This window comes from Notolepis coatsorum (assembly GCF_963971535.1).
Source record: "Notolepis coatsorum genome assembly, chromosome: 1".
NCBI classification, from domain to species: domain Eukaryota; kingdom Metazoa; phylum Chordata; class Actinopteri; order Aulopiformes; family Paralepididae; genus Notolepis; species Notolepis coatsorum.
Window position 1 is genome coordinate 220,344,828 of NC_140165.1, and position 21,038 is coordinate 220,365,865.

Below are 21,038 nucleotides of genomic sequence, written 5' to 3' on the forward strand. Positions count from 1 at the left end.
AATGGTGAGGTATGTACCACCGTGGCTTCCCACACCCTCTGCTGGGGCAACCTTCCTGATGTAGCCAGCCTCTACTAGCTTGTTGATCTCCTTGTTGTGTTCTCAGGATCCTTTGACATGCGCTTCTCTGTTCCTCTCAAATGAGGCAGTATTTTGAGCCACTAAAGGACAGAGGTTCTCCTTCCATAGGATAAAGAATGGCATACCCCTGAACTCCATCTACTTCCACCTGGATTGTCCTCTCCTCCAGTATTGCTACACTTCTTGCGTCCTGTGTGGACCGTGTGAAGAGCTTCTCACTCCTGTATGGTAGTGTCCATCTGTCGGTTTCTTTACATGACTGGGGAGCTCGGAAGATGGAGAGTCAGATGATGTAAGAAGGCACTGCTGTGGACTCACACTGTGCACCACTAACCTCGTTGGGCCCTGGAGCGTCCGTACCAATTGCATCCTGATAGCAGCTGGTCCGCTCAGTCGGAGTTATGAGGTGTGGGTTGTCTGATCTGATGAGCAGCAGTGGTTGTGCTTGACAGATTGAAGGAGGTGCCAATACCATATCTGGAGAGCAGCTACAGGATATGTATGGGGTGCAAGGCCAAGCTCCTTTGCCGTGAAGGCTTTGTGTATGTTGAAGGATCGATGTGGCTGACCAAATGGGGTGATGGAAGATTACACAGTGACTCCGTTGATGACTTGGAGGTCTTGACGCACCGGTCTTCTGGACTTCCTTGAAGGTTTAGTTTCTGAGCTGCTTCATGAACCAGTATTGTTCACCCCGGATCCATCATTATAGAATGCGTATGTGTCGAATGAGTTGTTCACATTCTCACTCTGCTCGACTTCAAGAGCACCTCTCTGTGGCCAGTGGCCCTGTCAGTTGTTGAGCTTGTCGAGTGAGTGTGTTCAGCTTCGCACATTTTTCCTGTGTAATGACCTGTGTGGGGGCTTCAGGCTTGGCTTTCTTCTGCTCACTTCCATGGAGGATGGTGGCCAATTTATGGAGAGGCTTTGACTCTGACGTTCTCTGCTTGGTTCACCACTGAACTGTGTTGGATGTTCTTGCACCCTCACCTCATATTCAAGCCATTCTGCAAGGTGAAGAACAGTTAAGCCATACAACTCTGAGACAACTCCATTGTGTCACTGTAGACTAGTTATTACTATAGGGATCAGCGATAAGAAGGGCCTCCTCCAATTCTAGGTGGTCCAGCAGTATTTTGAACTTAAAATGTTCTGTGGCATCTGTGTGCAGTAGGTTATCCAAAGTAAACTTTAACCTTGCAAACTCCCATGGGTCTTAATTTGGAAAGTCGGGAATGGTTGGAGTCAGTCCACGGTAAGTATGTTATGGTAAGTATGGCGGTGGCTAGCAGGTGACTCCTGGCTATGGCGGCCGTTAGCAGGCGGCTCCGGGCCATGGTAGCGGTTAGCAGATTACTCTGGGCTATGGTAGCAGCTAGCAGGTGACTCCTAGCTTTGGTAGCGGCTAGCAGGTGACTCCTGGCAATGGTAGCAGCTAGCAGGTGACTCCTGGCTATGGTAGCGGCTAGCAGGTGACTCCTGGCTATGGTAGCAGCTAGCAGGTGACTCCTGGCTATGGTAGCGGCTAGCAGGTGACTCCTGGCTATGGTAGCGGCTAGCAGGTGACTCCGGGCTATGGTAGCGGCTAGCAGGTGACTCCTGGCTATGGCAGTGGCTAGCAGGTGACTCCTGGCTATGGTAGCGGCTAGCAGGTGACTCCTGGCTATGGTAGCAGCTAGCAGGTGACTCCTGGCTATGGTAGCAGCTAGCAGGTGACTCCTGGCTATGGCAGTGGCTAGCAGGTGACTCCTGGCTATGGCAGTGGCTAGCAGGTGACTCCTGGCTATGGTAGCGGCTAGCAGAAGGATCCCGATGGCGGTGGCAGCTAGCAGATGGTTCCTGGCTATGGCATGTCTCTCTTTCTCTCCCTCCATCTCTCTCCCTAATGTTGATTTACTGTGGTGTTACTGTGTGTTTCTGTATTTGGATGCCAAGAAGATCAGCTATGAATGCAATGGCCATAGTTTCACCGCTGTCTCTTTATTCGTCTCTCGCTGTGTCTCCGTCCCATCCCCCGCCCCCACCTTACCTTCTCCAGAGTGGACGTCTGTGCCAGGCATTGCGGGGGCGTGTCAATGAGCTGGAGGCGGAGCTAGCAGAACAGAGCCACCTGAGAATGCAGGCCGTAGGGGAGAGTGAGTTCCTGAAGGTGGAGCTGGACGACCTGCGCAGGGTGAAAGAGGACACGGAGAAGGAGCAGCGCAGCCTCACGGAGATAGAGAGTAAGGGAAGGGCTGATAGAACTTAAAGGAGCAATAGGCGGCCATTGATTTTGGGCAGAACTTAGAAATATTTTTGAATCCTTAAACCGAATTCGACAACACCCTACACAATCAGAACCCGTCAGGATGCCTTCAAAGCTCCAAAGGTAGCTAGCAGGCCTTTGTGATTGCGTGCAACTGTTATGCACATAACAAGCATGCATGTCACTCGAGGGTTTGATAGACAGCTTGCTCATTCCAATCATTTGACTCGGTCGCTCGTTTGATTGGATGCCGTTTTAGCTCCTGCCCCTTACCGGATCAATAAAAAAAAAATCTGTGTCAAACGTCTTATTTTTTTTATTACTATCGATTACTGTCGAGATATAATAAGACATCTAAAATGTTGCCAAAAATCAGCAGCCGTGGGGCGCCCTCGTGGCACACCGCATAGTGCCTCGCACACCTACGCGGCCATCCCAGGTTCGCCTCCCGCTCCCGGGGGATAATTTGTTGCATGTCTTCCCAACCTCTTCTCCCGTTCACCCTCTCCTCCTCTGTCGGTCATGTCTGACCATGAAAAATAGCTGGAAAAACGCAAAAAGAAATATCTTACAAAAAAAAATCAGCAGCAGCAGCAGAACTAGGTCTATGTAGTTACGTTACACATGATTGGTCCATTCCGCCAGATTTTGGCTGATAATAGCATCTGTGTGTGTGTGTGTGCGCGCATCTGTGTGCGTCTCCTCTCAGGAAAAGCCCAAGCCAATGAGCAGCGCTACACCAAACTGAAGGAGAAATACACAGAGCTGGTCCAGAGTCATGCAGATCTGCTGAGAAAGGTGAGACAGATAGTTTTCCACTAATGTATATTATCTTCCTGTCCTACTGTCTGTCTCTTAGTCCTAATGTCCTTTTCTATGTCTTAAGTCCCTTTTAAACAGCAATCCCGCAATGTTGCCATAAAGAAGACCCCTGAACATGCCAGCTTTGCTTTTTTACACTGAACCAAACAAAGCCTGCAAAGTCCTGCCTCCGTGTGTGATTTTACATAGCATGCCAGTCTGATTCCATGCAGCGTTGCGGAATCAGAGGTGTGACGTGTAAAGGCCAGTTCAGATCAAGATTCGCAACGAGACTGGATGCAACTTGCAAAAGAATTCCAAGACGTCTTGATTGTAAACGTTCTAAAACCGGGCCGTTCACATTGAAGCGAGGCGGCAGAGAGTTAGTAAGCGAGGTGTGACTCAGCAGTAGTAAGGGTTTTATTTAGAGAACACCACCTCTTAAAGCAACACATACCATTATAAAGGTCATAGCAATAGAAATGCAGTGGAGAAAAGGGGTCCTGTCAAATCCACCATGAACAGAAGCAGCACCTTGAACAGGCTGTGTAAACGGGGCTTCAGTGTCCTCATGCACCTTGTTGACCATTATGCACATGTCCAGAGTTAATTATGTTATGTTAAGCATATTGATTTGTTATACTGTTTACACTGCTTTTTACTACCTGTACCTCCCCTCCCCCCTCCGCCATGCTGCTATGATGCCTGAATTTCCGCAAGGGGATCAATAAAGGAATATCTTATCTTATCTTATGTCCTTAAGTGCCATTCTCCAGGTAGCCTGGATTTTAGTTGATAGGCCCTTGTCCTAATTCCTTCGTAATGTAACGGTCCACACAGCTTGTCCAGAGCAGCGCATGTGCATCGTGGAACGTCATTTTAACAGGCGTCTCTAGCGTGAGACGTGAGGTACGGGACAGTGCGAGGACAGTGCCAATGCTCTGTTGATGGCGCTGTCGTGCTGGCGGTGTGTACCGGCTGTAATTGTGTGTGTCTGTCCCCGTCCCTGTGTGCGTGTGTAGAATGCGGAGGTGACCCGGCAGATGACGTTGGCGCGGGCGGCGCAGGACGAGGTGGAGGCTGTGAGGAGAGAGATGGTGGAGAAGGTGAAAGCTGCCCAGGAGACTGCTGACAGACAGGTACAGACTGAGAGCGAACACAGTCCAGCTTGCTAACGCATATCCGCAGATAACGTCATACAACTTCCCTACGCACTCATCTACTTGATTTTTTTTACTATTATACAGTATATAGACTGGTAATAAACACGTAAATGAAAACGTTCTTGTGTTCTTCTTCTCTTGTTCTTCTTGTGTTCTTCTTCTCGTGTTCTTCTTCTCGTATTCTTCTTCTTGTATTCTTCTTCCTGTGTTCTACTTGTATTCTTCTTCTCGTATTCTTCTTCTTGTATTCTTCTTCTTGTATTCTTCTTCCTGTGTTCTACTTGTATTCTTCTTCTCGTATTCTTCTTCTTGTATTCTTCTTCCTGTGTTCTACTTGTATTCTTCTTCTCGTATTCTTCTTCTTGTATTCTTCTTCCTGTGTTCTACTTGTATTCTTCTTCTCGTATTCTTCTTCTCGTGTTCTTCTTCTCGTGTTCTTCTTCTTGTATTCTTCTTCTTGTATTCTTCTTGTATTCTTCTTCCTGTGTTCTACTCATGTTCTTCTTCCTGTGTTCTACTCATGTTCTTCTTCTTGTGTTCTTCTCATGTTCTTCTTCTCATGTTCTTCTCATGTTCTTCTTCTCATGTTCTTCTTCTTGTGTTCTTCTCATGTTCTTCTTCTCATGTTCTTCTTCTTGTGTTCTTCTCATGTTCTTCTTCTCATCTTCTTCTTCTCATGTTCTTCTCATGTTCTACTCATGTTCTTCTTCTTCTCATGTTCTTCTTCTCATGTTCTTCTTCTTGTGTTCTTCTCATGTTCTTCTTCTCATGTACTTCTTCTTGTGTTCTTCTCATGTTCTTCTTCTCATGTTCTTCTCATGTTCTTCTCATGTTCTACTCATGTTCTTCTTCTCATGTTCTTCTCATGTTCTTCTTCTCATGTTCTTCTTGTGTTCTTCTTCTCATGTTCTTCTTATCATGTTCTTCTCATGTTCTTCTTCTCATGTTCTTCTTCTCATGTTCTTCTCATGTTCTTCTTCTCATGTTCTTCTTGTGTTCTTCTTCTCATGTTCTTCTCATGTTCTTCTTCTCGTGTTCTTCTCATGTTCTTCTTCTCATGTTCTTCTTCTTGTGTTCTTCTCATGTTCTTCTCATGTTCTTCTTCTCATGTTCTTCTCATGTTCTTCTTCTCATGTTCTTCTTCTCATGTTCTACTCATGTTCTTCTTCTCATGTTCTTCTCATGTTCTTCTTCTCATGTTCTTCTTGTGTTCTTCTTCTCATGTTCTTCTTATCATGTTCTTCTCATGTTCTTCTTCTCATGTTCTTCTCATGTTCTTCTTCTCATGTTCTTCTTCTCATGTTCTTCTTGTGTTCTTCTTCTCATGTTCTTCTTCTCATGTTCTTCTTCTCGTGTTCTTCTCATGTTCTTCTTCTCGTGTTCTTCTCATGTTCTTCTTCTCATGTTCTTCTTCTCATGTTCTTCTCATGTTCTTCTCATGTTCTTCTTCTCATGTTCTTCTCATGTTCTTCTTCTCATGTTCTCCTTCTCATGTTCTTCTCATGTTCTACTCATGTTCTTCTTCTCATGTTCTTCTCATGTTCTTCTTCCCGTGTTCTTCTTCTCATGTTCTTCTCATGTTCTTCTTCTTGTGTTCTTCTCATGTTCTTCTTCTTGTGCTCTTTTTCTCATGTTCTTCTCATGTTCTTCTTCCCGTGTTCTTCTCATGTTCTTCTTCTTGTGTTCTTTTTCTCATGTTCTTCTCATGTTCTTCTTCCCGTGTTCTTCTCATGTTCTTCTTCTTCTGTTCTTCTTCCCGTGTTCTTCCCGTGTTCTTCTCATGTTCTTCTTCTTGTGTTCTTTTTCTCATGTTCTTCTCGTTAGTTGGTTTTCTTCACCAGACACCAGGTACAGACTGAAGTATTTCAAACTTTAGTTGGTTTTCTTCACAAGACACTTGTCACATTGGGTGTAAAAAGTTCCTACATTTGTCCTTCAATGATAAAAATGTCTTGTTATCATTGGGAATATTCTTCAATATTGCAAGCTCACTTCCACGTAGTGTCCCTATGTATTATACATAATACATTTAATAGACAAGTCAAAACATTATTTACTATTTAGTATGCATCTTTACGAGGCAATTTAAATATTGCCCTACTAGATACACGTACAGAGCACGCCAAGCTACGTTTAGCTTTATTATCCCTGAGGGAGATCCACTCTGCAGCGTCCATGTTAAAACACATATTAAAGGAGACGGTTAAAGTAAAGAACACACGCGCGCACACACACACACACACACACATGTTTTTAAGTGCGAAGTGGATATGCCTGTGTTTTTCAAATTGGCAACAGACAATTCATCCTCCATTAATTTGCACTAGCATTGGACACGAGGCAGGTGCTAATGTCTCTCTCTCCCCCTCTCTCTCTCCCCTCTATCGCTCTCTCTCTCTTTCTCTCTCTCTCTCTCTCTCTCTCTCTCTCTCTCTCTCTCTCTCTCTCTCCCCTCTCTCTCTCTCTCACTCTCTCTCTCTCTCTCTCTCTCTCTCTCTCTCTCTCTCTCTCTCTCTCTCTCTCTCTCTCTCTCTCTCTCTCTCTCTCTCTCTCTCTCTCTCTCTCTCTCTCTCTCTATCCTAGGAGCAGGACCAGTTGGAACAGCTCCAGGAGCTCCAGAAAGAGCTGGTCTCCAGTAGAGCAGAGCTGGACACCATGAGGACCAGCATGGCGTCGTCAGAACAGGTCACTGTCCCCTCCTTCTTTTTTTTATAATTTTTTTTTGTATCTCATTCATTCCATAAGAATGTAGAATACACATTTACAGACTTTTTTTTTTTAATATGGTCCATTTGCATGTTCTTGGTATCTGATTCTAGGGACATCTACTGTATGAATCTCAGGGAATGTATTCCCAGTGTCAGAAATACTGTGGGCTAGATCCACAAAGAATGGATTGCACGGTGCAAGTTGCACCCTTACTTACAATTCATTATGAATTGAAAATGGGGGACCCTGATGTAAACAAGATGAAAGTCTTTCTCTGGTCTGCATCCCCTTAACAATTGTGTGTATTGAGCCGTACTGTATTATACCCATTCTGCAATCTATTAATAACATTTTCATTCAATCAATCAATCTGCGCGGTGATTGATTGAATGACATTTTTATTTTGAGTCAATTGTAATGAACCAAATGAGAATATCAATAATTTTTTTTTATTATCTTTGACTGTGAATAACACCATGCTCAAATTGACCAGACCTGAAAAATCTAAGCAAATTAATAGATGGAAGATGATTAAACAGAAGGTTTTGTAGATACAGTAGTGAATTCTGCCATCCGGACACATGCAATTTGAAATATGATTATAGAATATAGAATATCAGGCATAAAATGGTTATGCGATTAAAATGTGATTAATTAGATTAACTAATCACAAATCCTGTAATTAATTCAATACATTTTTTTAATCGCCTGACAGCACTAAAAAATATATATACAATACAACAAGGCACAGTGAGTTACATTGCACGTTCCATGGAGGTGACAGTGGGTCATAGCAGCAGTTAAAAGTGTCTTTAGTGATTCATAGTTCATAGTTCATAGTAGGTGTGTGTGGAGGGGGGGGGCTAGGCATTCAAGAGTCTGATGGCCTGTGGGTAGAAACTGTTTGTCAGTCTCGTGGTTCTGGCTTTCAGACTCCTATATCGCCTACCACTACAACTATCACCACCACTAATACCACTACAACTATCACCACCACTAATACCACCACCACTATCACCACCACTACCACCACCACCTGTGGGGCAGAGTATCTTTGGTCTTGACACTTCAATATTCTCTTCACATGTAGATCTACTGTATGTAGATAAGGGCTGTGTCACAGCATGCAAACTGTAATTACAAATGCATTCAAATGCAGATTACTGCCTGAAGATACTGTACCATTTCAGTGGTCCTTTAATCTGACATGCACCTTTCAGCCTCTCACTGTCCCCTTAACGCTCCTGTTCAAGAGCTGTTGAATTAATTACCATAGTTTCAACTCAGCACCATTCTCTAGATCAGTAGTAGCTATGCTATTAAAAGCCTCTGTGCGAGATAATGACACAGGATTTTCACCCCTGTGTTTCTAAGCATGAAGCCCCTTAACAGGGGAACAGTTTGGTACCGCCCGCACCCACACATACTCCACAAGAGGACATAGTGAAACCTAGGAGAATAATCACTTGTATTCTTTACTTGCGCTAACTTCTAGAAATTATTAGTGATTAGTAAAATTCCCCATTTCTCTGGGGAGCCCGTGGAGCCCCCTCAAGGAACCCAGACCCCATGTTGAGAACCACTGTTCTACATCACATACCATCAATTTTAGGTCACTGCTCCACACCACTCTGGCTGTAACAACTCCCCCCGATTCCCTGAGTTTCTGTCAACAACTCACAGCTAGTCGTACATTTATGAGAAGGACATATATGTATAAGACAAATAAATTAATCATATATAACCCGCTTTTCTAATACCCCAAAGTGCAGTTACCAAAAATATTGTTCTGATCTAAGCTTGGGATACAAGCAGTGTCTGCAATATTTTATGTTGCAATACATAATACACATAATGAATTAGTACACACATGGTCAATACCATTTTAAAATTCAAATACATCTGTCTAGTATTAACGTTTTTAGTCCTTAAATCAAGAGCCCAGTCAGTCATCTAGAGAAAATGTGAAAATGAAAACATATCTCCATTCTTATTAGGGCAGTCCTGGACTAAATACATTATTAGTCAACTACTATGCTGACTATTTCATTAGTGGATTTATTGACAAATCTGTTAAATTAGAGTTTTTCACTAATACACTAATGCACTCCTTACCAGAGATGATAAACTTTCAGTAAATAACTCTTCTGTTATTACTATTCTGCACTGCAAATAGCATACAAATCGACTAACAGGTTATTGATCGACGGAGACCAACCCGATTAATCAGCTGTGAGGAGGCAGCCCTAATTCTTATTTTCCGTGATTGCCGGGGTTTATGTTATGGGATTTTTCTAGGGCTCTCGACTGAAGACATTCTTTTAAAAAAAAATATATATTATCTTTTCCCCCCTTCTTTTTCTGTTTTTATCCCATCCCAATGTTAGTCGTTATGCCAATTCCCAATCCCCTTCCTGGTCGTTGCGCACTCTACCCCCTACCGTCGGTCTGGGAGGGCGGAGACTATCACATGCTTCCTCCGACACATGTGTACCCAGCCCACCGCTTCTTTTCACCTGGCAGCGCGGACTCTCACTGGGAGAGTGTAACGTGTGGAAGGTCACACTACCTCTCCTAGATCCTTCCCTTGCTGTGCAGGCGGCCAGGCGCCCCGACCGAACTGTAGGAGCCGCTGTTTCCAACGACCAGGACCCACCCTCACCGGGTTTCCCACCCGCTAACACTGCCAATTGTGTTAGTATGGATGGTCGGCCAACCCGGAAGCACCACAGCTGGATTCGATCCCACTGTCTCTGTGGTGGTAGACAGACGCTTAGTCCGCTGCGCTACCCGGCCGCCGACTGAAGACATTCTTATTGTGTTTCCCACATGCAATCAGGCAGGAGGACCTCTTTAAACCTAGTGCTTTCCAGGGATGTGACAGTAATCTATACAAGATGTATAATATTCTAGCCATTAGTCGGCTAATAACAAAATAGTGGTAGACTTATAATCGGCTAATAGTCTGCAAATTTTTGCTTCACTCGCTGGTTACCGAGGGCGGCCATTATTACATGATTGTGTTTTAGATGACTGTCCGCATTGGGCGCGTGGGCCTGGCGCGCCCCTCAACACGCCTAGCGGCGGGGTCTTCTGCCTAGCGACGGGGTCTTCTGAAGCACATCACGTCTGTGATTGGTTCCCACTGTTTGTAGCCATTATATGTTACATTAGTGCAAGTAGTAGTATGTATTAGTAGACATTTAGATATTCCTTATTGATCCCCTTGGGGAAATTCGGGCGTCATAGCAGCATTGGGGGAGGGGGGAGGGGAGGTACAGGTATGGGCAGGGTAATAGTAGAAAGACATACTGTAAATATAAATCAGATCTGGATATAAAAAGTTAAAATAAACAGTGTAAACAATCAAATTAACTCTTAATTAAAATATGAGAAAAATAAACGGTGTCAACAAAGGCGCAGATGAGGGTCTGTATGCCCTATCGGTTATCTTATACATTACAATGAATATAGGCAATGAAGAATTTTAATCTGAATATATACTATGCGTATGTGTAAAAGTAAACTGTATACACCAGGTGCAATATACACAAGGTACCCTAACTGGCATGATATACGTCATACACTGTAGTCCGTCAGAGACATTCCTAATTTGTGGACGGCGAACGAGGATTTGCCATTGAAACATGTTTAAGTATTAAGACCAAAGCGACCGATTAATTTACTAAGACGATGGGAAGACCGGCCTACAACAGCGAATGTCCCTGACTGACTGACTGACTCCCCGTTGTTGAAACACACCGGCTTAACAAGGCTTTCCTAGTCTTTTTCTTTCTCTCATATAGAGGGAGAAACCCTAGATTTGTTTTTTCTCAACACAACTCCCATTTGTTCCCAAAGGACATTTCTGTTATTCTGCTTTTGCTCCAGTATTTCCTGTCTTAACTCCCCCACCCTCTTTGTTCTGATCAGATCTCTACATGGCAGCAGTGTAGGCGGTGTAGGCAGTGTGTTTCAGAGGCGACGAGTCATTTTGACAGCCAAATTACCTTCCCTCCTCCGCCTCCCACTGCTCTCATCCTATTTCTGTATCCACTCCTCATCTACCCTGTCACAGCTCTGGTGCACCTCCACAGCCTCTGGCCCTGTTCACACCTGGTGCTAAGACCTCAGTACGTCTGTTCACACCTGGTGCTAAGACCTCAGTACGTCTGTTCACACCTGGTGCTAAGACCTCAGTACGTCTGTTCACACCTGGTGCTAAGACCTCAGTACGTCTGTTCACACCTGGTGCTAAGACCTCAGTACGTCTGTTCACACCTGGTGCTAAGACCTCAGTACGTCTGTTCACACCTGGTGCTAAGACCTCAGTACGTCTGTTCACACCTGGTGCTAAGACCTCAGTACGTCTGTTCACACCTGGTGCTAAGACCTCAGTACGTCTGTTCACACCTGGTGCTAAGACCTCAGTACGTCTGTTCACACCTGGTGCTAAGACCTCAGTTTGTCTGTTCACACCTGGTGCTAAGACCTCAGTTTGTCTGTTCACACCTGGTGCTAAGACCTCAGTTTGTCTGTTCACACCTGGTGCTAAGACCTCAGTACATCTGTTCACACCTGGTGCTAAGACCTCAGTACGTCTGTTCACACCTGGTGCTAAGACCTCAGTACGTCTGTTCACACCTGCCGTTAGAATGTGTCACGGCACACAGGTGCTCTCAAGTGTCTCGAGTGATCACTTGTGATTGGATCCAACAAAATCTACTTAGGTCCACGCCTACATTACTAAAGACGCATGCAAATCAGATAATGTAATGGAGTGCAAGCAGTGTTGCCATTACACTTTACAATGTCACTGTGTTACACACTGCTCGTCTTGATTTCCTCTCTCTCTTTCTCTCATCAACTACCTTCACACGTTTGAAATTATTAAGGAGGTGGGATAATCCGTGCACAAGATAAGATGAGATAAAATATTCCTGTATTGATCCCCTTCTGGAAATTTATGCACACATATATGGGGGCTATATACTCATTAGTGTCCTTCCATATTCTCATTGTGGATATTAGCCGACACCGTGCCTCCAGTGGGTTTCAGTACGCTGAAACCACTTTAATTAGGCTAATAATGGTTTTATGGATGCGTGCGATTATGAAAAGCCACGGGGCTGCTGAAGGGCGGTGGCGAGCCCACATTATAACAGAGGGTTCTGAAAACATAAAACCTTATTTTTCTTTGGATTCGTTCAACATTTTTGCAGCCTTATTAACATAGCCTATAATGGCTAAAAGCCAGCTTGCGCAATCTGAGAACCAACTGGAGATGAGAAGAATGAGGAAGAACGGGAGAGCAGATACTTTCACCATCTCTGTGTTCGTAGCATAGGAATTATAAAGCAGCGGTTTGTGTTTGTGCATTTCCAAATTGTGCCAACAACATGTCGCCCACTTCGTGTAGCGTTCATATACTATTGGTACCGACACCCGTTCCTCAAGTAAAGAGTTCAGTTGAAATGGCAAATACTCAAGTAATCGATTACTCACGTCACACCCATCCTTAACTTAGAGTTGGCCACTTGTGATCGGATCACCCAGATTGGATCTTAATGCCGGGTAGAAACAGGGCTCTCTCTCTCTCTCTCTCTCTCTCTCTCTCTCTCTCTCTCTCTCTCTCTCTCTCTCTCTCTCTCTCTCACCCCCTCCTTTTTTCCGTGCGTAACCCCCTTTTTTCCCTCACTGTCTCTGAGGGCTTTTGTTGAAGCTGTTCATACAGTATTTACAGGGCTTTCCTCAGGATTTTCAAAGAAGATGCTGAGTTTCAACTAGGGGGTGGGCTGGAGTGGGCTGTGCCCCCCATGTGGGAGGGAAAAACATTTGCAATAAACAAAGACATTTGCTGTAATTTCCTGCCATTTAAAAACAGTAAGTACACTGTATAAGTGTAATGGAGGTCTGTGAGTATATCCACAGTCACGATGGACTTCAAGTGTTGTGAAGTGACTGTGGCACGTAGCGGTACTGCAAGTAAACTCATCCACCCATAAAAGGCATCCAGACACATTACCAAAAGGTGAATTCACCTCTTGGTATAGTGGTCTGCGATGTCGCCCGTGGTGCGGGAGACCCGGGTTCGAGACTCACTTGGGGCAATCCCTTAACAGGGGTCGAACTTTAACACAACGCAGAGATGGAAATACGAGCCCGGCTACATAAGGTTGCACTATAGTTTAACGTTAAACACGAAAACACATGCACACACGCACACAGTGGAACATAGGAACTGAGGACAGAGCAATCACATATTAGACAATGATGTGTCTGTTTTCTAAGCTGGCCCCAAACTTTCACTGCAATGTTATTGTCTTTCTTTTTTTAAACCACATGGTGGCGCTGGCGCGTTGCCACGGTGGCGCTGGACCTCTATACCATTGTTTAGGGAAAGCCTTGATTTCTCTAACTAATCCTTCATCTCTTTTAACATTCTGTCTCTCTGTGGACCTGGTGACACGCAGGCTCTAAGTCTCTCTAACCTTCTGTCTTCTCATTATGTAACTCACTTAACTCACCATGTCTGTGTGTGTTCCTGCTTCTGTTGCTTTTGTGTTCAGAACACAAAGATGATACTTGATAGATAGAAGATGTTTTTAATGAAAATGTATTTACCCCCAACACACACACACCAGAGAGTTCAGAGTGTTCGTATCAGTCAGCTACATATATTATCAATACCAAGTGTTTAAAGTCTTCCATCGTTGACTTTCTCTCCCTAAATTACAAATAATCATAACACACACTCTAATAATACACAACTATATAATACATACGGTACACCTGTCACTCACACACACGCACATAACACCTATATGTTGCACCTTTTGTGTAGTAAATGTACATTTGTATTTCTGTATATGTTTTTGTGTATTGTCTTCTTGTTTTGTCCACCAACAAGGACCAGTGTTTAAGTGCACTTTTACGCGTTATCCTCTGGGATGTAGTACTAATGTCTGTACTTTTACCCAATGAAACCAATCGATCGATCCCTCTCTCCATCCTTGCATCCCTTTACAGTCGAGTCAGGAGCTTGGCACTCAGCTGTCCACCCTGGAGTCCCAGAAGGTGGAGCTTGTGGAATCCTTGACGAAGAAGGAGGAGGAGCTAACGGGACTGGGGGAGGAGCTAGAACAGGCCCAGAGCTTATTGGCCAGTGAGCGGGAGAGTGGGGTAAAGACAGCAGAAGCCCTGCAGAACCAACTCAATGAAAAGGTGAGCTGATCTCTGCTTGACTGATTACAAGTATTATTGCACAAGAGGATTCTCTCCGTGCATAGGATTAATCAAATCAAATGTATTTGTAAGGCCCGACAATAAACGTTGTTGGATACTTCGGTAATCAGCCAATCTCATCTCGTCACCTGCTCCTCCGTGACTCTCCCCTCTGCGTTGTGTTTGTTTTCAATACTTCACATTGGCTGTCACACACTGTATCATCCCCGTTAATGCAATCCGTCTCATAAAGAATTCGACACTGGCAACGTGATCTACTTCCTCAGATCATGATGTTTATTTTCATAAACATAGCCTCGTACAAGATGTAACCAATTCTGTAATGTCCTTGAACAGTCTTTTAGTCCAATGGTGATTGAGGCCTCGTCGTTAGCCAAAACCTTCCCTGTTAGCCGGAGCTAGTGATGTTGTGGCACTCTATTCCTTGCATCGTTTCAAAGTCTCTGTCAACGCGTCTGCTCGTGTCTTAGTCTAATTTGTCTTCAGAAGAAACTCACATCTCATAACGTCTTTCCCTTAGCAACGGGGGCCCGCCCCCTTTTCTCGTTACTAAGTGACACGATACCATGGCAACGGCTGGTCTTTGACACACTAAACGATGTGGCCACACCACTATGTGAGAGCCCAGTGCCGCTGCAGACAATGACCTTGGCTCTCTTGAGAGCTCAGCTGATAACAGGCCCTCGTCTGCAGTCTCACTGGAGACAGACATAGTGACTGATACTGTCCTCTTACAACTAATATCTACGAGTAGATGCCGTCATCTGCAGATATTTACATTATATACACATTGAAAAACAAGGATTCTATCAACACGTTAATGTCCCCATGGGCCGGACACGTCTTTAACTCATTGGCTGCCAGCTATTATCCTTATCCTGTGGTAGCTACTGCCAAGCTGTAAACAATGGGAGTTAGTCACCTTGTTTGTAGAGCTAAATCTATATTCTATATTATAGCCATGGATACAATTAGGGCTGTCTTAAATACTTCGAAGCTTCGAAGCTTCGTTCGATGGCACAAGCTTCGAACATTAAAAAAAAATCGAAGTTAAAAAAAAAAAAAAAAAAAAATTATTTATTTTTTTACTTCGGTGTGTGTGTGTGTGCATGGGGCCATTGGGTGGGGCCGGGGGACAAATACACTGGAGGAAAGTAACCCAGCTCAGCACTGCCCAAATTATATCATCACTATTGCCTGTTTGAAGGATATCATCCTCAAACACATATACACCACCTACACGCCTATTCTCAGTCCTTGCCCCACAATGGTGGAATGAACTACCCACCCCAGTTAGGACATCCCAATCCCATCCAATCTTTCGCCGTCGACTAAAGACGCACTTCTTCAACCATTATCTGAAATAAAATTAAAAAAATTAAATAAAAAAAATCTAACCCTAACTAACCTTACTGTCATGCACTTGTCCTAATAAACTAACCTACACTGTAACACGCAACACTTTGATGAATATTGTTACTCAGCTGATAGAGTTGTATCCTTCCTGATGACCTGTCGTACAGAACTTGTAAGTCGCTTTGGATAAAAGCGTCAGCTAAATGACTAAATGTAAATGTGAATGTAAATGCCTTGTAGAATTCCACACATAAGAAAGAAAGATACTGGGGAGCTCCAGTAGCTCACCGCGTACCTCGAGCGCTATTTCGGCGCCGGGGACAACCGTGCTCGTCACGGATCTGGGGTTTAGCGAGGTCTTCCCCCCCATCTGTACCCCCATTCAACCTGTTTCTGTCTGTCGGTCATTCTTGACCAGAGAAAAATGCGATAAACGCAAAAAAGAGCCGGCGGGATGGCCAAAGTTTAAAGATACTGGGATGAATAAACAAAATAGGAAATAAAATGTAGAAATGCATGCAATACATAAATAAATATGAATCTCCATATATGAAATAGAACATTTAGATAAGGTGCTACTGAGATGTTTTGGTGAGTTCTTTGTTTTTTTTGAGGAAGTAGCCCTTCTTAAAAATGCATGAACATTCACTGATAATTGGTCTGTAGTGGAGTCTACAAGGTCTACATTGCCGGACCATGTAGAATCCGGACCTTGTAGACTGACATAATTCTGTGCATAGTTTAGTCTACACAGGCCATATTTCAAATAATCAAAATCTTACTTCATTCATCTTAAACATTCTTGATTTGGGGGATTGGTAGTTCCCATGAAATCTGAAGTTGTTCAAACGACAACAGCGATCCACCTTGAATTAAATCACACTGTTGGCTGCGTCACAGTCACGAAAGGGGCTACTTTATTCATTAATCCAATCCACTTTATTTATAGAGCACATTTAAAAACAACAAAGTTTACCAAAGTGCTGCACAAGTCCCACAACATAAGATAAAAAAAAAGAAAATTATAAAAAAAAGAAAAATTAATAAAAAAAATTTTATTCGAAGCTTCGAATTAAAATCGAAGCTCGGCCCCGAAGCTTCGATTGCCAAAAAAATGTCGAAGGTCAGCCCTAGATACAATACTATAGTCATTTGACATTGAGTTTCTTCCGGTCAAGATGCAAAAAAGAGATCATCTTTCCATCCATACGTTCCCGTGTTATACCGTGGTGAATATAAGTATGGTTTTAGAGCGGTCTAGGGTAATTCATGAAATGCTTAGTTATGGCAGTATACGTCGATTCCATTGTAGACGTTGCCGTTTCCTTCCTGAACCCACTATTGTTCCGGAATCAAATCCACATTATAGGTATCATGTTCCATCATGAATACATGGGGGTCGTTTCTGATTATTTGATTGTCAGTAACGGCATTGGCATTGAACACTAAAAACGGTTTATCAGCCCGATCAGTATGAAAGCATTGTAGGATCAAGCTAAAATTGACGTCAAATCGCCCTTACCTGTGGCCGGGAGTAATCCAAAAAGAATATTCCAATTGTTTGATCGCCATCCGGTATATCCAATGTCCATTTGCTCGATGGCATAATTCACCACAACATATGGATCGGAGATATCTGACGTGCTTCAATGTAACCAGCAGAACCGTTCGTATTGCCAGACAAGGAAAAATGTAACCCGAGACCTGGGGCCGTCCCACATAGAAGATACAAGGGTAGAAAGGGTGCTCGATACCGCCGTCTAGCGTGATGCGGCCGGTATTGCACCTAGGCATTCTCAATGCGATTCCCAATGTTAACGCAGAGTCAGTGGGCCTGTAATGAATAGAAATATCGAATAAAAGAAATAACGATCAAATAACGAGTATACTCGTCTTTGGCGTTCAATGATTGACGGCCAATAACGAGTATAATCGACGTTGGCGGGGAATGAGTTAACACTATGCCGTCCGAGAACGAGTATATACGTGACGAGTTGTTATTGTTTTATTCCATATTTATAACGCTTCTTAGGTACCCGATCCACTACCAGCATCTTTTCACATATTTGATTTTCGAAACATGCAGTACCGGCCAGACCCGCTTAGGGGCGCCATCGCTCCACTGCAGTATCATTATGTGAATTAAAAAATAAATGCAAGTACAGTTCTGTGGGCGGATCATAGTTCCTTGATCCCAGCCGAACATCCTCCATCTTGGATCAGCTTGGCGAGCGTTTTTTTCAGCGTGGAATAATGGGATTTATGATTAGCCAATGTGCATATCGATCTACCAGAATCCGATGACTGGTGAGGAAATGCTGCCGGCGATCACATGGCCTGACGGTAGGATAATATTACCCCAAATTACAGCTGGATTGGACATTGTTTTATAACGTAACGTGATCGGTCAATGAAAATGCTATATTGAACGCACACTGTATTGCTGATCAATAATAGTAATTGGCATTCCCCGCCGCCCCCATTTCATCCATAGATGCTCTGTAATAGTCCGGATGCTACGCAGTTTGTTTTATTTCATTTGTATATATACAGCAGAAATGGCGTTTGATATAACGGCGCCAACGTTTAGCCTATTATCTAGCTTCCTGCAGAAAAGCCTAGACTAAAAGCGTGATATACCTTATATTCACGACGCTATAAAATGACAACCAACCGATGGATTTTTATTTTCTTTAAGCCATTATGAAGGCACGGTTTATGCACTCAAGTGACAATGAGAATGGACAGATAGCAATACTATAAATGATATATAAAGCTCTTAGAAAGTACATTGGTTTGTTTACAATCTGCTGTCCTCTGAGGCCTAAATCGCAGAGCCCCGCCGGTCGCCATAGTGTTAAACAAGTCAAGAAGAAACATCTCAATACACCAAGAACAAAACAAAAACACCATGAAATCCAAAATAAAATGTAAAATAAATAAATTAATGCAACACTCCCAGACGCGAAGGTAAGGAAAAACTCACTAAAAGCCTAGCAATATGATAAAAGCACCACAGGCAATGTGGAGGGGAGAAACCTTAGAAGGGCCATTCAAGGGGGGATCTCCCTTCTTAGATGTGGGTGATAGTAGTGTTGGGTACTGTAGTGTACATTTACAGATCAAGCAGGAGGGCAGCAACAGGTCACTAGCAAGTATGTTAGGGTCTTTATGCCCTGCTACACCATCACTCAACACACGTGTGTGTTTGTTGAGCCTGTGTGACGGATGGCTTATTTCTGGTATTAGTGTTTTGGAAGCCGCCATCTGACCCTGTGTGCGTCTCTGCGCATTTTACACGTGCATGTGTACACATTTGTGTTTGTGTGTTTTGATGTATGATCGGTGTAGACTAGTATAAATGATTTGCTCGTGTGTGTGTGTGTGTGTGTGTGTGCAGGAGAGCAGAGAGCAGGCGTTGGAGAGCCAGCTGGTAGCAGCCCGCTGGGCCTCCCTGCAGGGCGCCGTGGAGGAGGCAGAGAGGAGCATACGGGAGTCACTGCTCCAGATAGACGACCCGGCGCACGTCAGCTGTACCAGCTCTGCAGGTCAGACCGCTGCTGCATGGACCCGTGTTCTGGACCCGTGTTCTGCTCAGGAACCGGGGGGTTGAATGTACGCAGGGATGTAGTGGAGGAGGGCTGAGTTTACATTTACATTCACATTGACATTTACATTTACATTCATATTTACATTCACATTCACGTAACATTCACGTAACATTTACATTTACTTTCCCCAAGGGGATCAATAAAGGAATATCTTATCTTATTTACATTTACATTTTGTAATTTAGCTGACACTTCTATCCAAAGCTTACACAACTTACAAATTGTGAACAACAAGTCAGCAGGAGGGGTACACCTCTGGTAGCTAAGGGTTTGATTGATTGATTGAAAACTTTATTAGCAGATTGCAGAATGGGTACAATACAGTACGGCTCAATACAAACAAAGTGCTAAGAGGATGCAGACCAGAGAAAGACTTTCGTCTTGTTTACATCAGGGTTGCCCATTTTCAATTCATCAAGACATTTATGACATACAAGACATACAAATATACAGTACTGTGTAAGAAAAAGAGATCATAAAATATATACATCCGTAGGGGAAGAAACTACATTGGAGGGGGTTGGGTGGGTGGATGGGGGGGTGGGTTTTTTGTGATGATATTGTTCATCAAACAGTGTCGACCTTGAGTGTTACACTCTGAGTGCATAGTAGTATAGACATACTTAGCATGATAGGTAGTAGTAGTAGTAAGGTACATAATAGTAAAAAGACAGTTGTTTTGGTTTTAGGCACTTAGAAAAAAGGTTATGTATTGGAATGTTGTTCCTAAGCTCCCAACAGCAACCTTCCACAACCACCAGCAGCAGCACCACCAAGTCCAGTTTAGCCACCTAGTGATATTAATAAGTAGTAGATTATTGTACGTAGTATCAGATTGATGCAAGTTTCATGCAAATAGGGCATTTCTTTGAGGAAATTAAACAAAATAATGCTAGTCTAGGAAGAAAAGAAAAATAAAATATTACCATTGCATCACTATATGATGTTTTTTTATTATGTAAGTAATGATGCCCACTCACCTTGGACCTCTTGTCTGTCTTTCTGGATCTCTTTCTTTCTTTCCCCGTGTCTTTGTCTCTAGATTACCTGGCGTCCAGGTGCCAGGCCTCTTTAGACTGTATGGACAGACTTCAATCTGCCAGAGACGCCTTCCTGGCAGACGACACGGGTGAGTTGTACACTGACGACAAAAAAAAAAAGAAACATTAAAATATTCAGAAATACCTTTTTTCCATCATCAATATATATCACTGGGATATATCTGCTCAGGAATGGGATTCATGTTGGAGGACCCCAATTGATTGGTTCGTCATACTGTGTGTTGATGGTGAAGTGTGATGTATGTCTACATTATTATCTGGAGTGGTGACTGATGAACTGTTGTCTGTGTCCAGGTGTATCGGAGCTGGTGCGAGCGGTGACCCACTGTGGCCACCTGGTGGGAGACACCATCGTCCAAGGCAGCGCCACCTCCCACATGGTGCCAGCGGAGCAAGAGGGTGAGATTGTGTGTTGCATCCTGAGTCTGACTGGCGATGGAGACATCTATATTATTTACGTTTAGTCATTTACATTTACATTTAGTAATTTACATTTGCGTTTAGTCATTTAGTCGACGCTTTCATCCAAAGCGACTTACAAATTGTCAACAACAAGTCAGCAGGAGGGGTACACCTCTGGCTGCAAACAGTGTTGATCTTGAGTGTTACACTCTGAGTGCATAGTGGTATATAGACATATTAGCATGATAGGTAGTAGTATAGGGATTGTACCATGGTTCCTTTTTCCTTTACATTTTTCTTATTCCAGATATTGATTGAGGTTTCAGCTGTCCTGACTGTGGTGGGAAGTTTGTTCCACCACTGT

General features: G+C 43.5%; 1 protein-coding gene across 3 annotated transcripts in view; it reads left to right on the forward strand.

The window, feature by feature from the left end:
* Nucleotides 1–21,038, forward strand: part of hip1 (huntingtin interacting protein 1) — a 220,431-nt gene that overhangs the window by 156,336 nt on the left and 43,057 nt on the right. For all 3 annotated transcript variants that reach the window (XM_084331299.1, XM_084331298.1, XM_084331300.1), the window contains exons 14-21: nt 2,120–2,303; nt 3,036–3,124; nt 4,150–4,266; nt 6,874–6,975; nt 14,029–14,223; nt 19,001–19,148; nt 20,254–20,340; nt 20,567–20,671. In XM_084331299.1, coding sequence (XP_084187425.1) covers nt 2,120–2,303; nt 3,036–3,124; nt 4,150–4,266; nt 6,874–6,975; nt 14,029–14,223; nt 19,001–19,148; nt 20,254–20,340; nt 20,567–20,671 — 1,027 coding nt within the window. The remainder of the gene's footprint in view (nt 1–2,119; nt 2,304–3,035; nt 3,125–4,149; nt 4,267–6,873; nt 6,976–14,028; nt 14,224–19,000; nt 19,149–20,253; nt 20,341–20,566; nt 20,672–21,038) is intronic.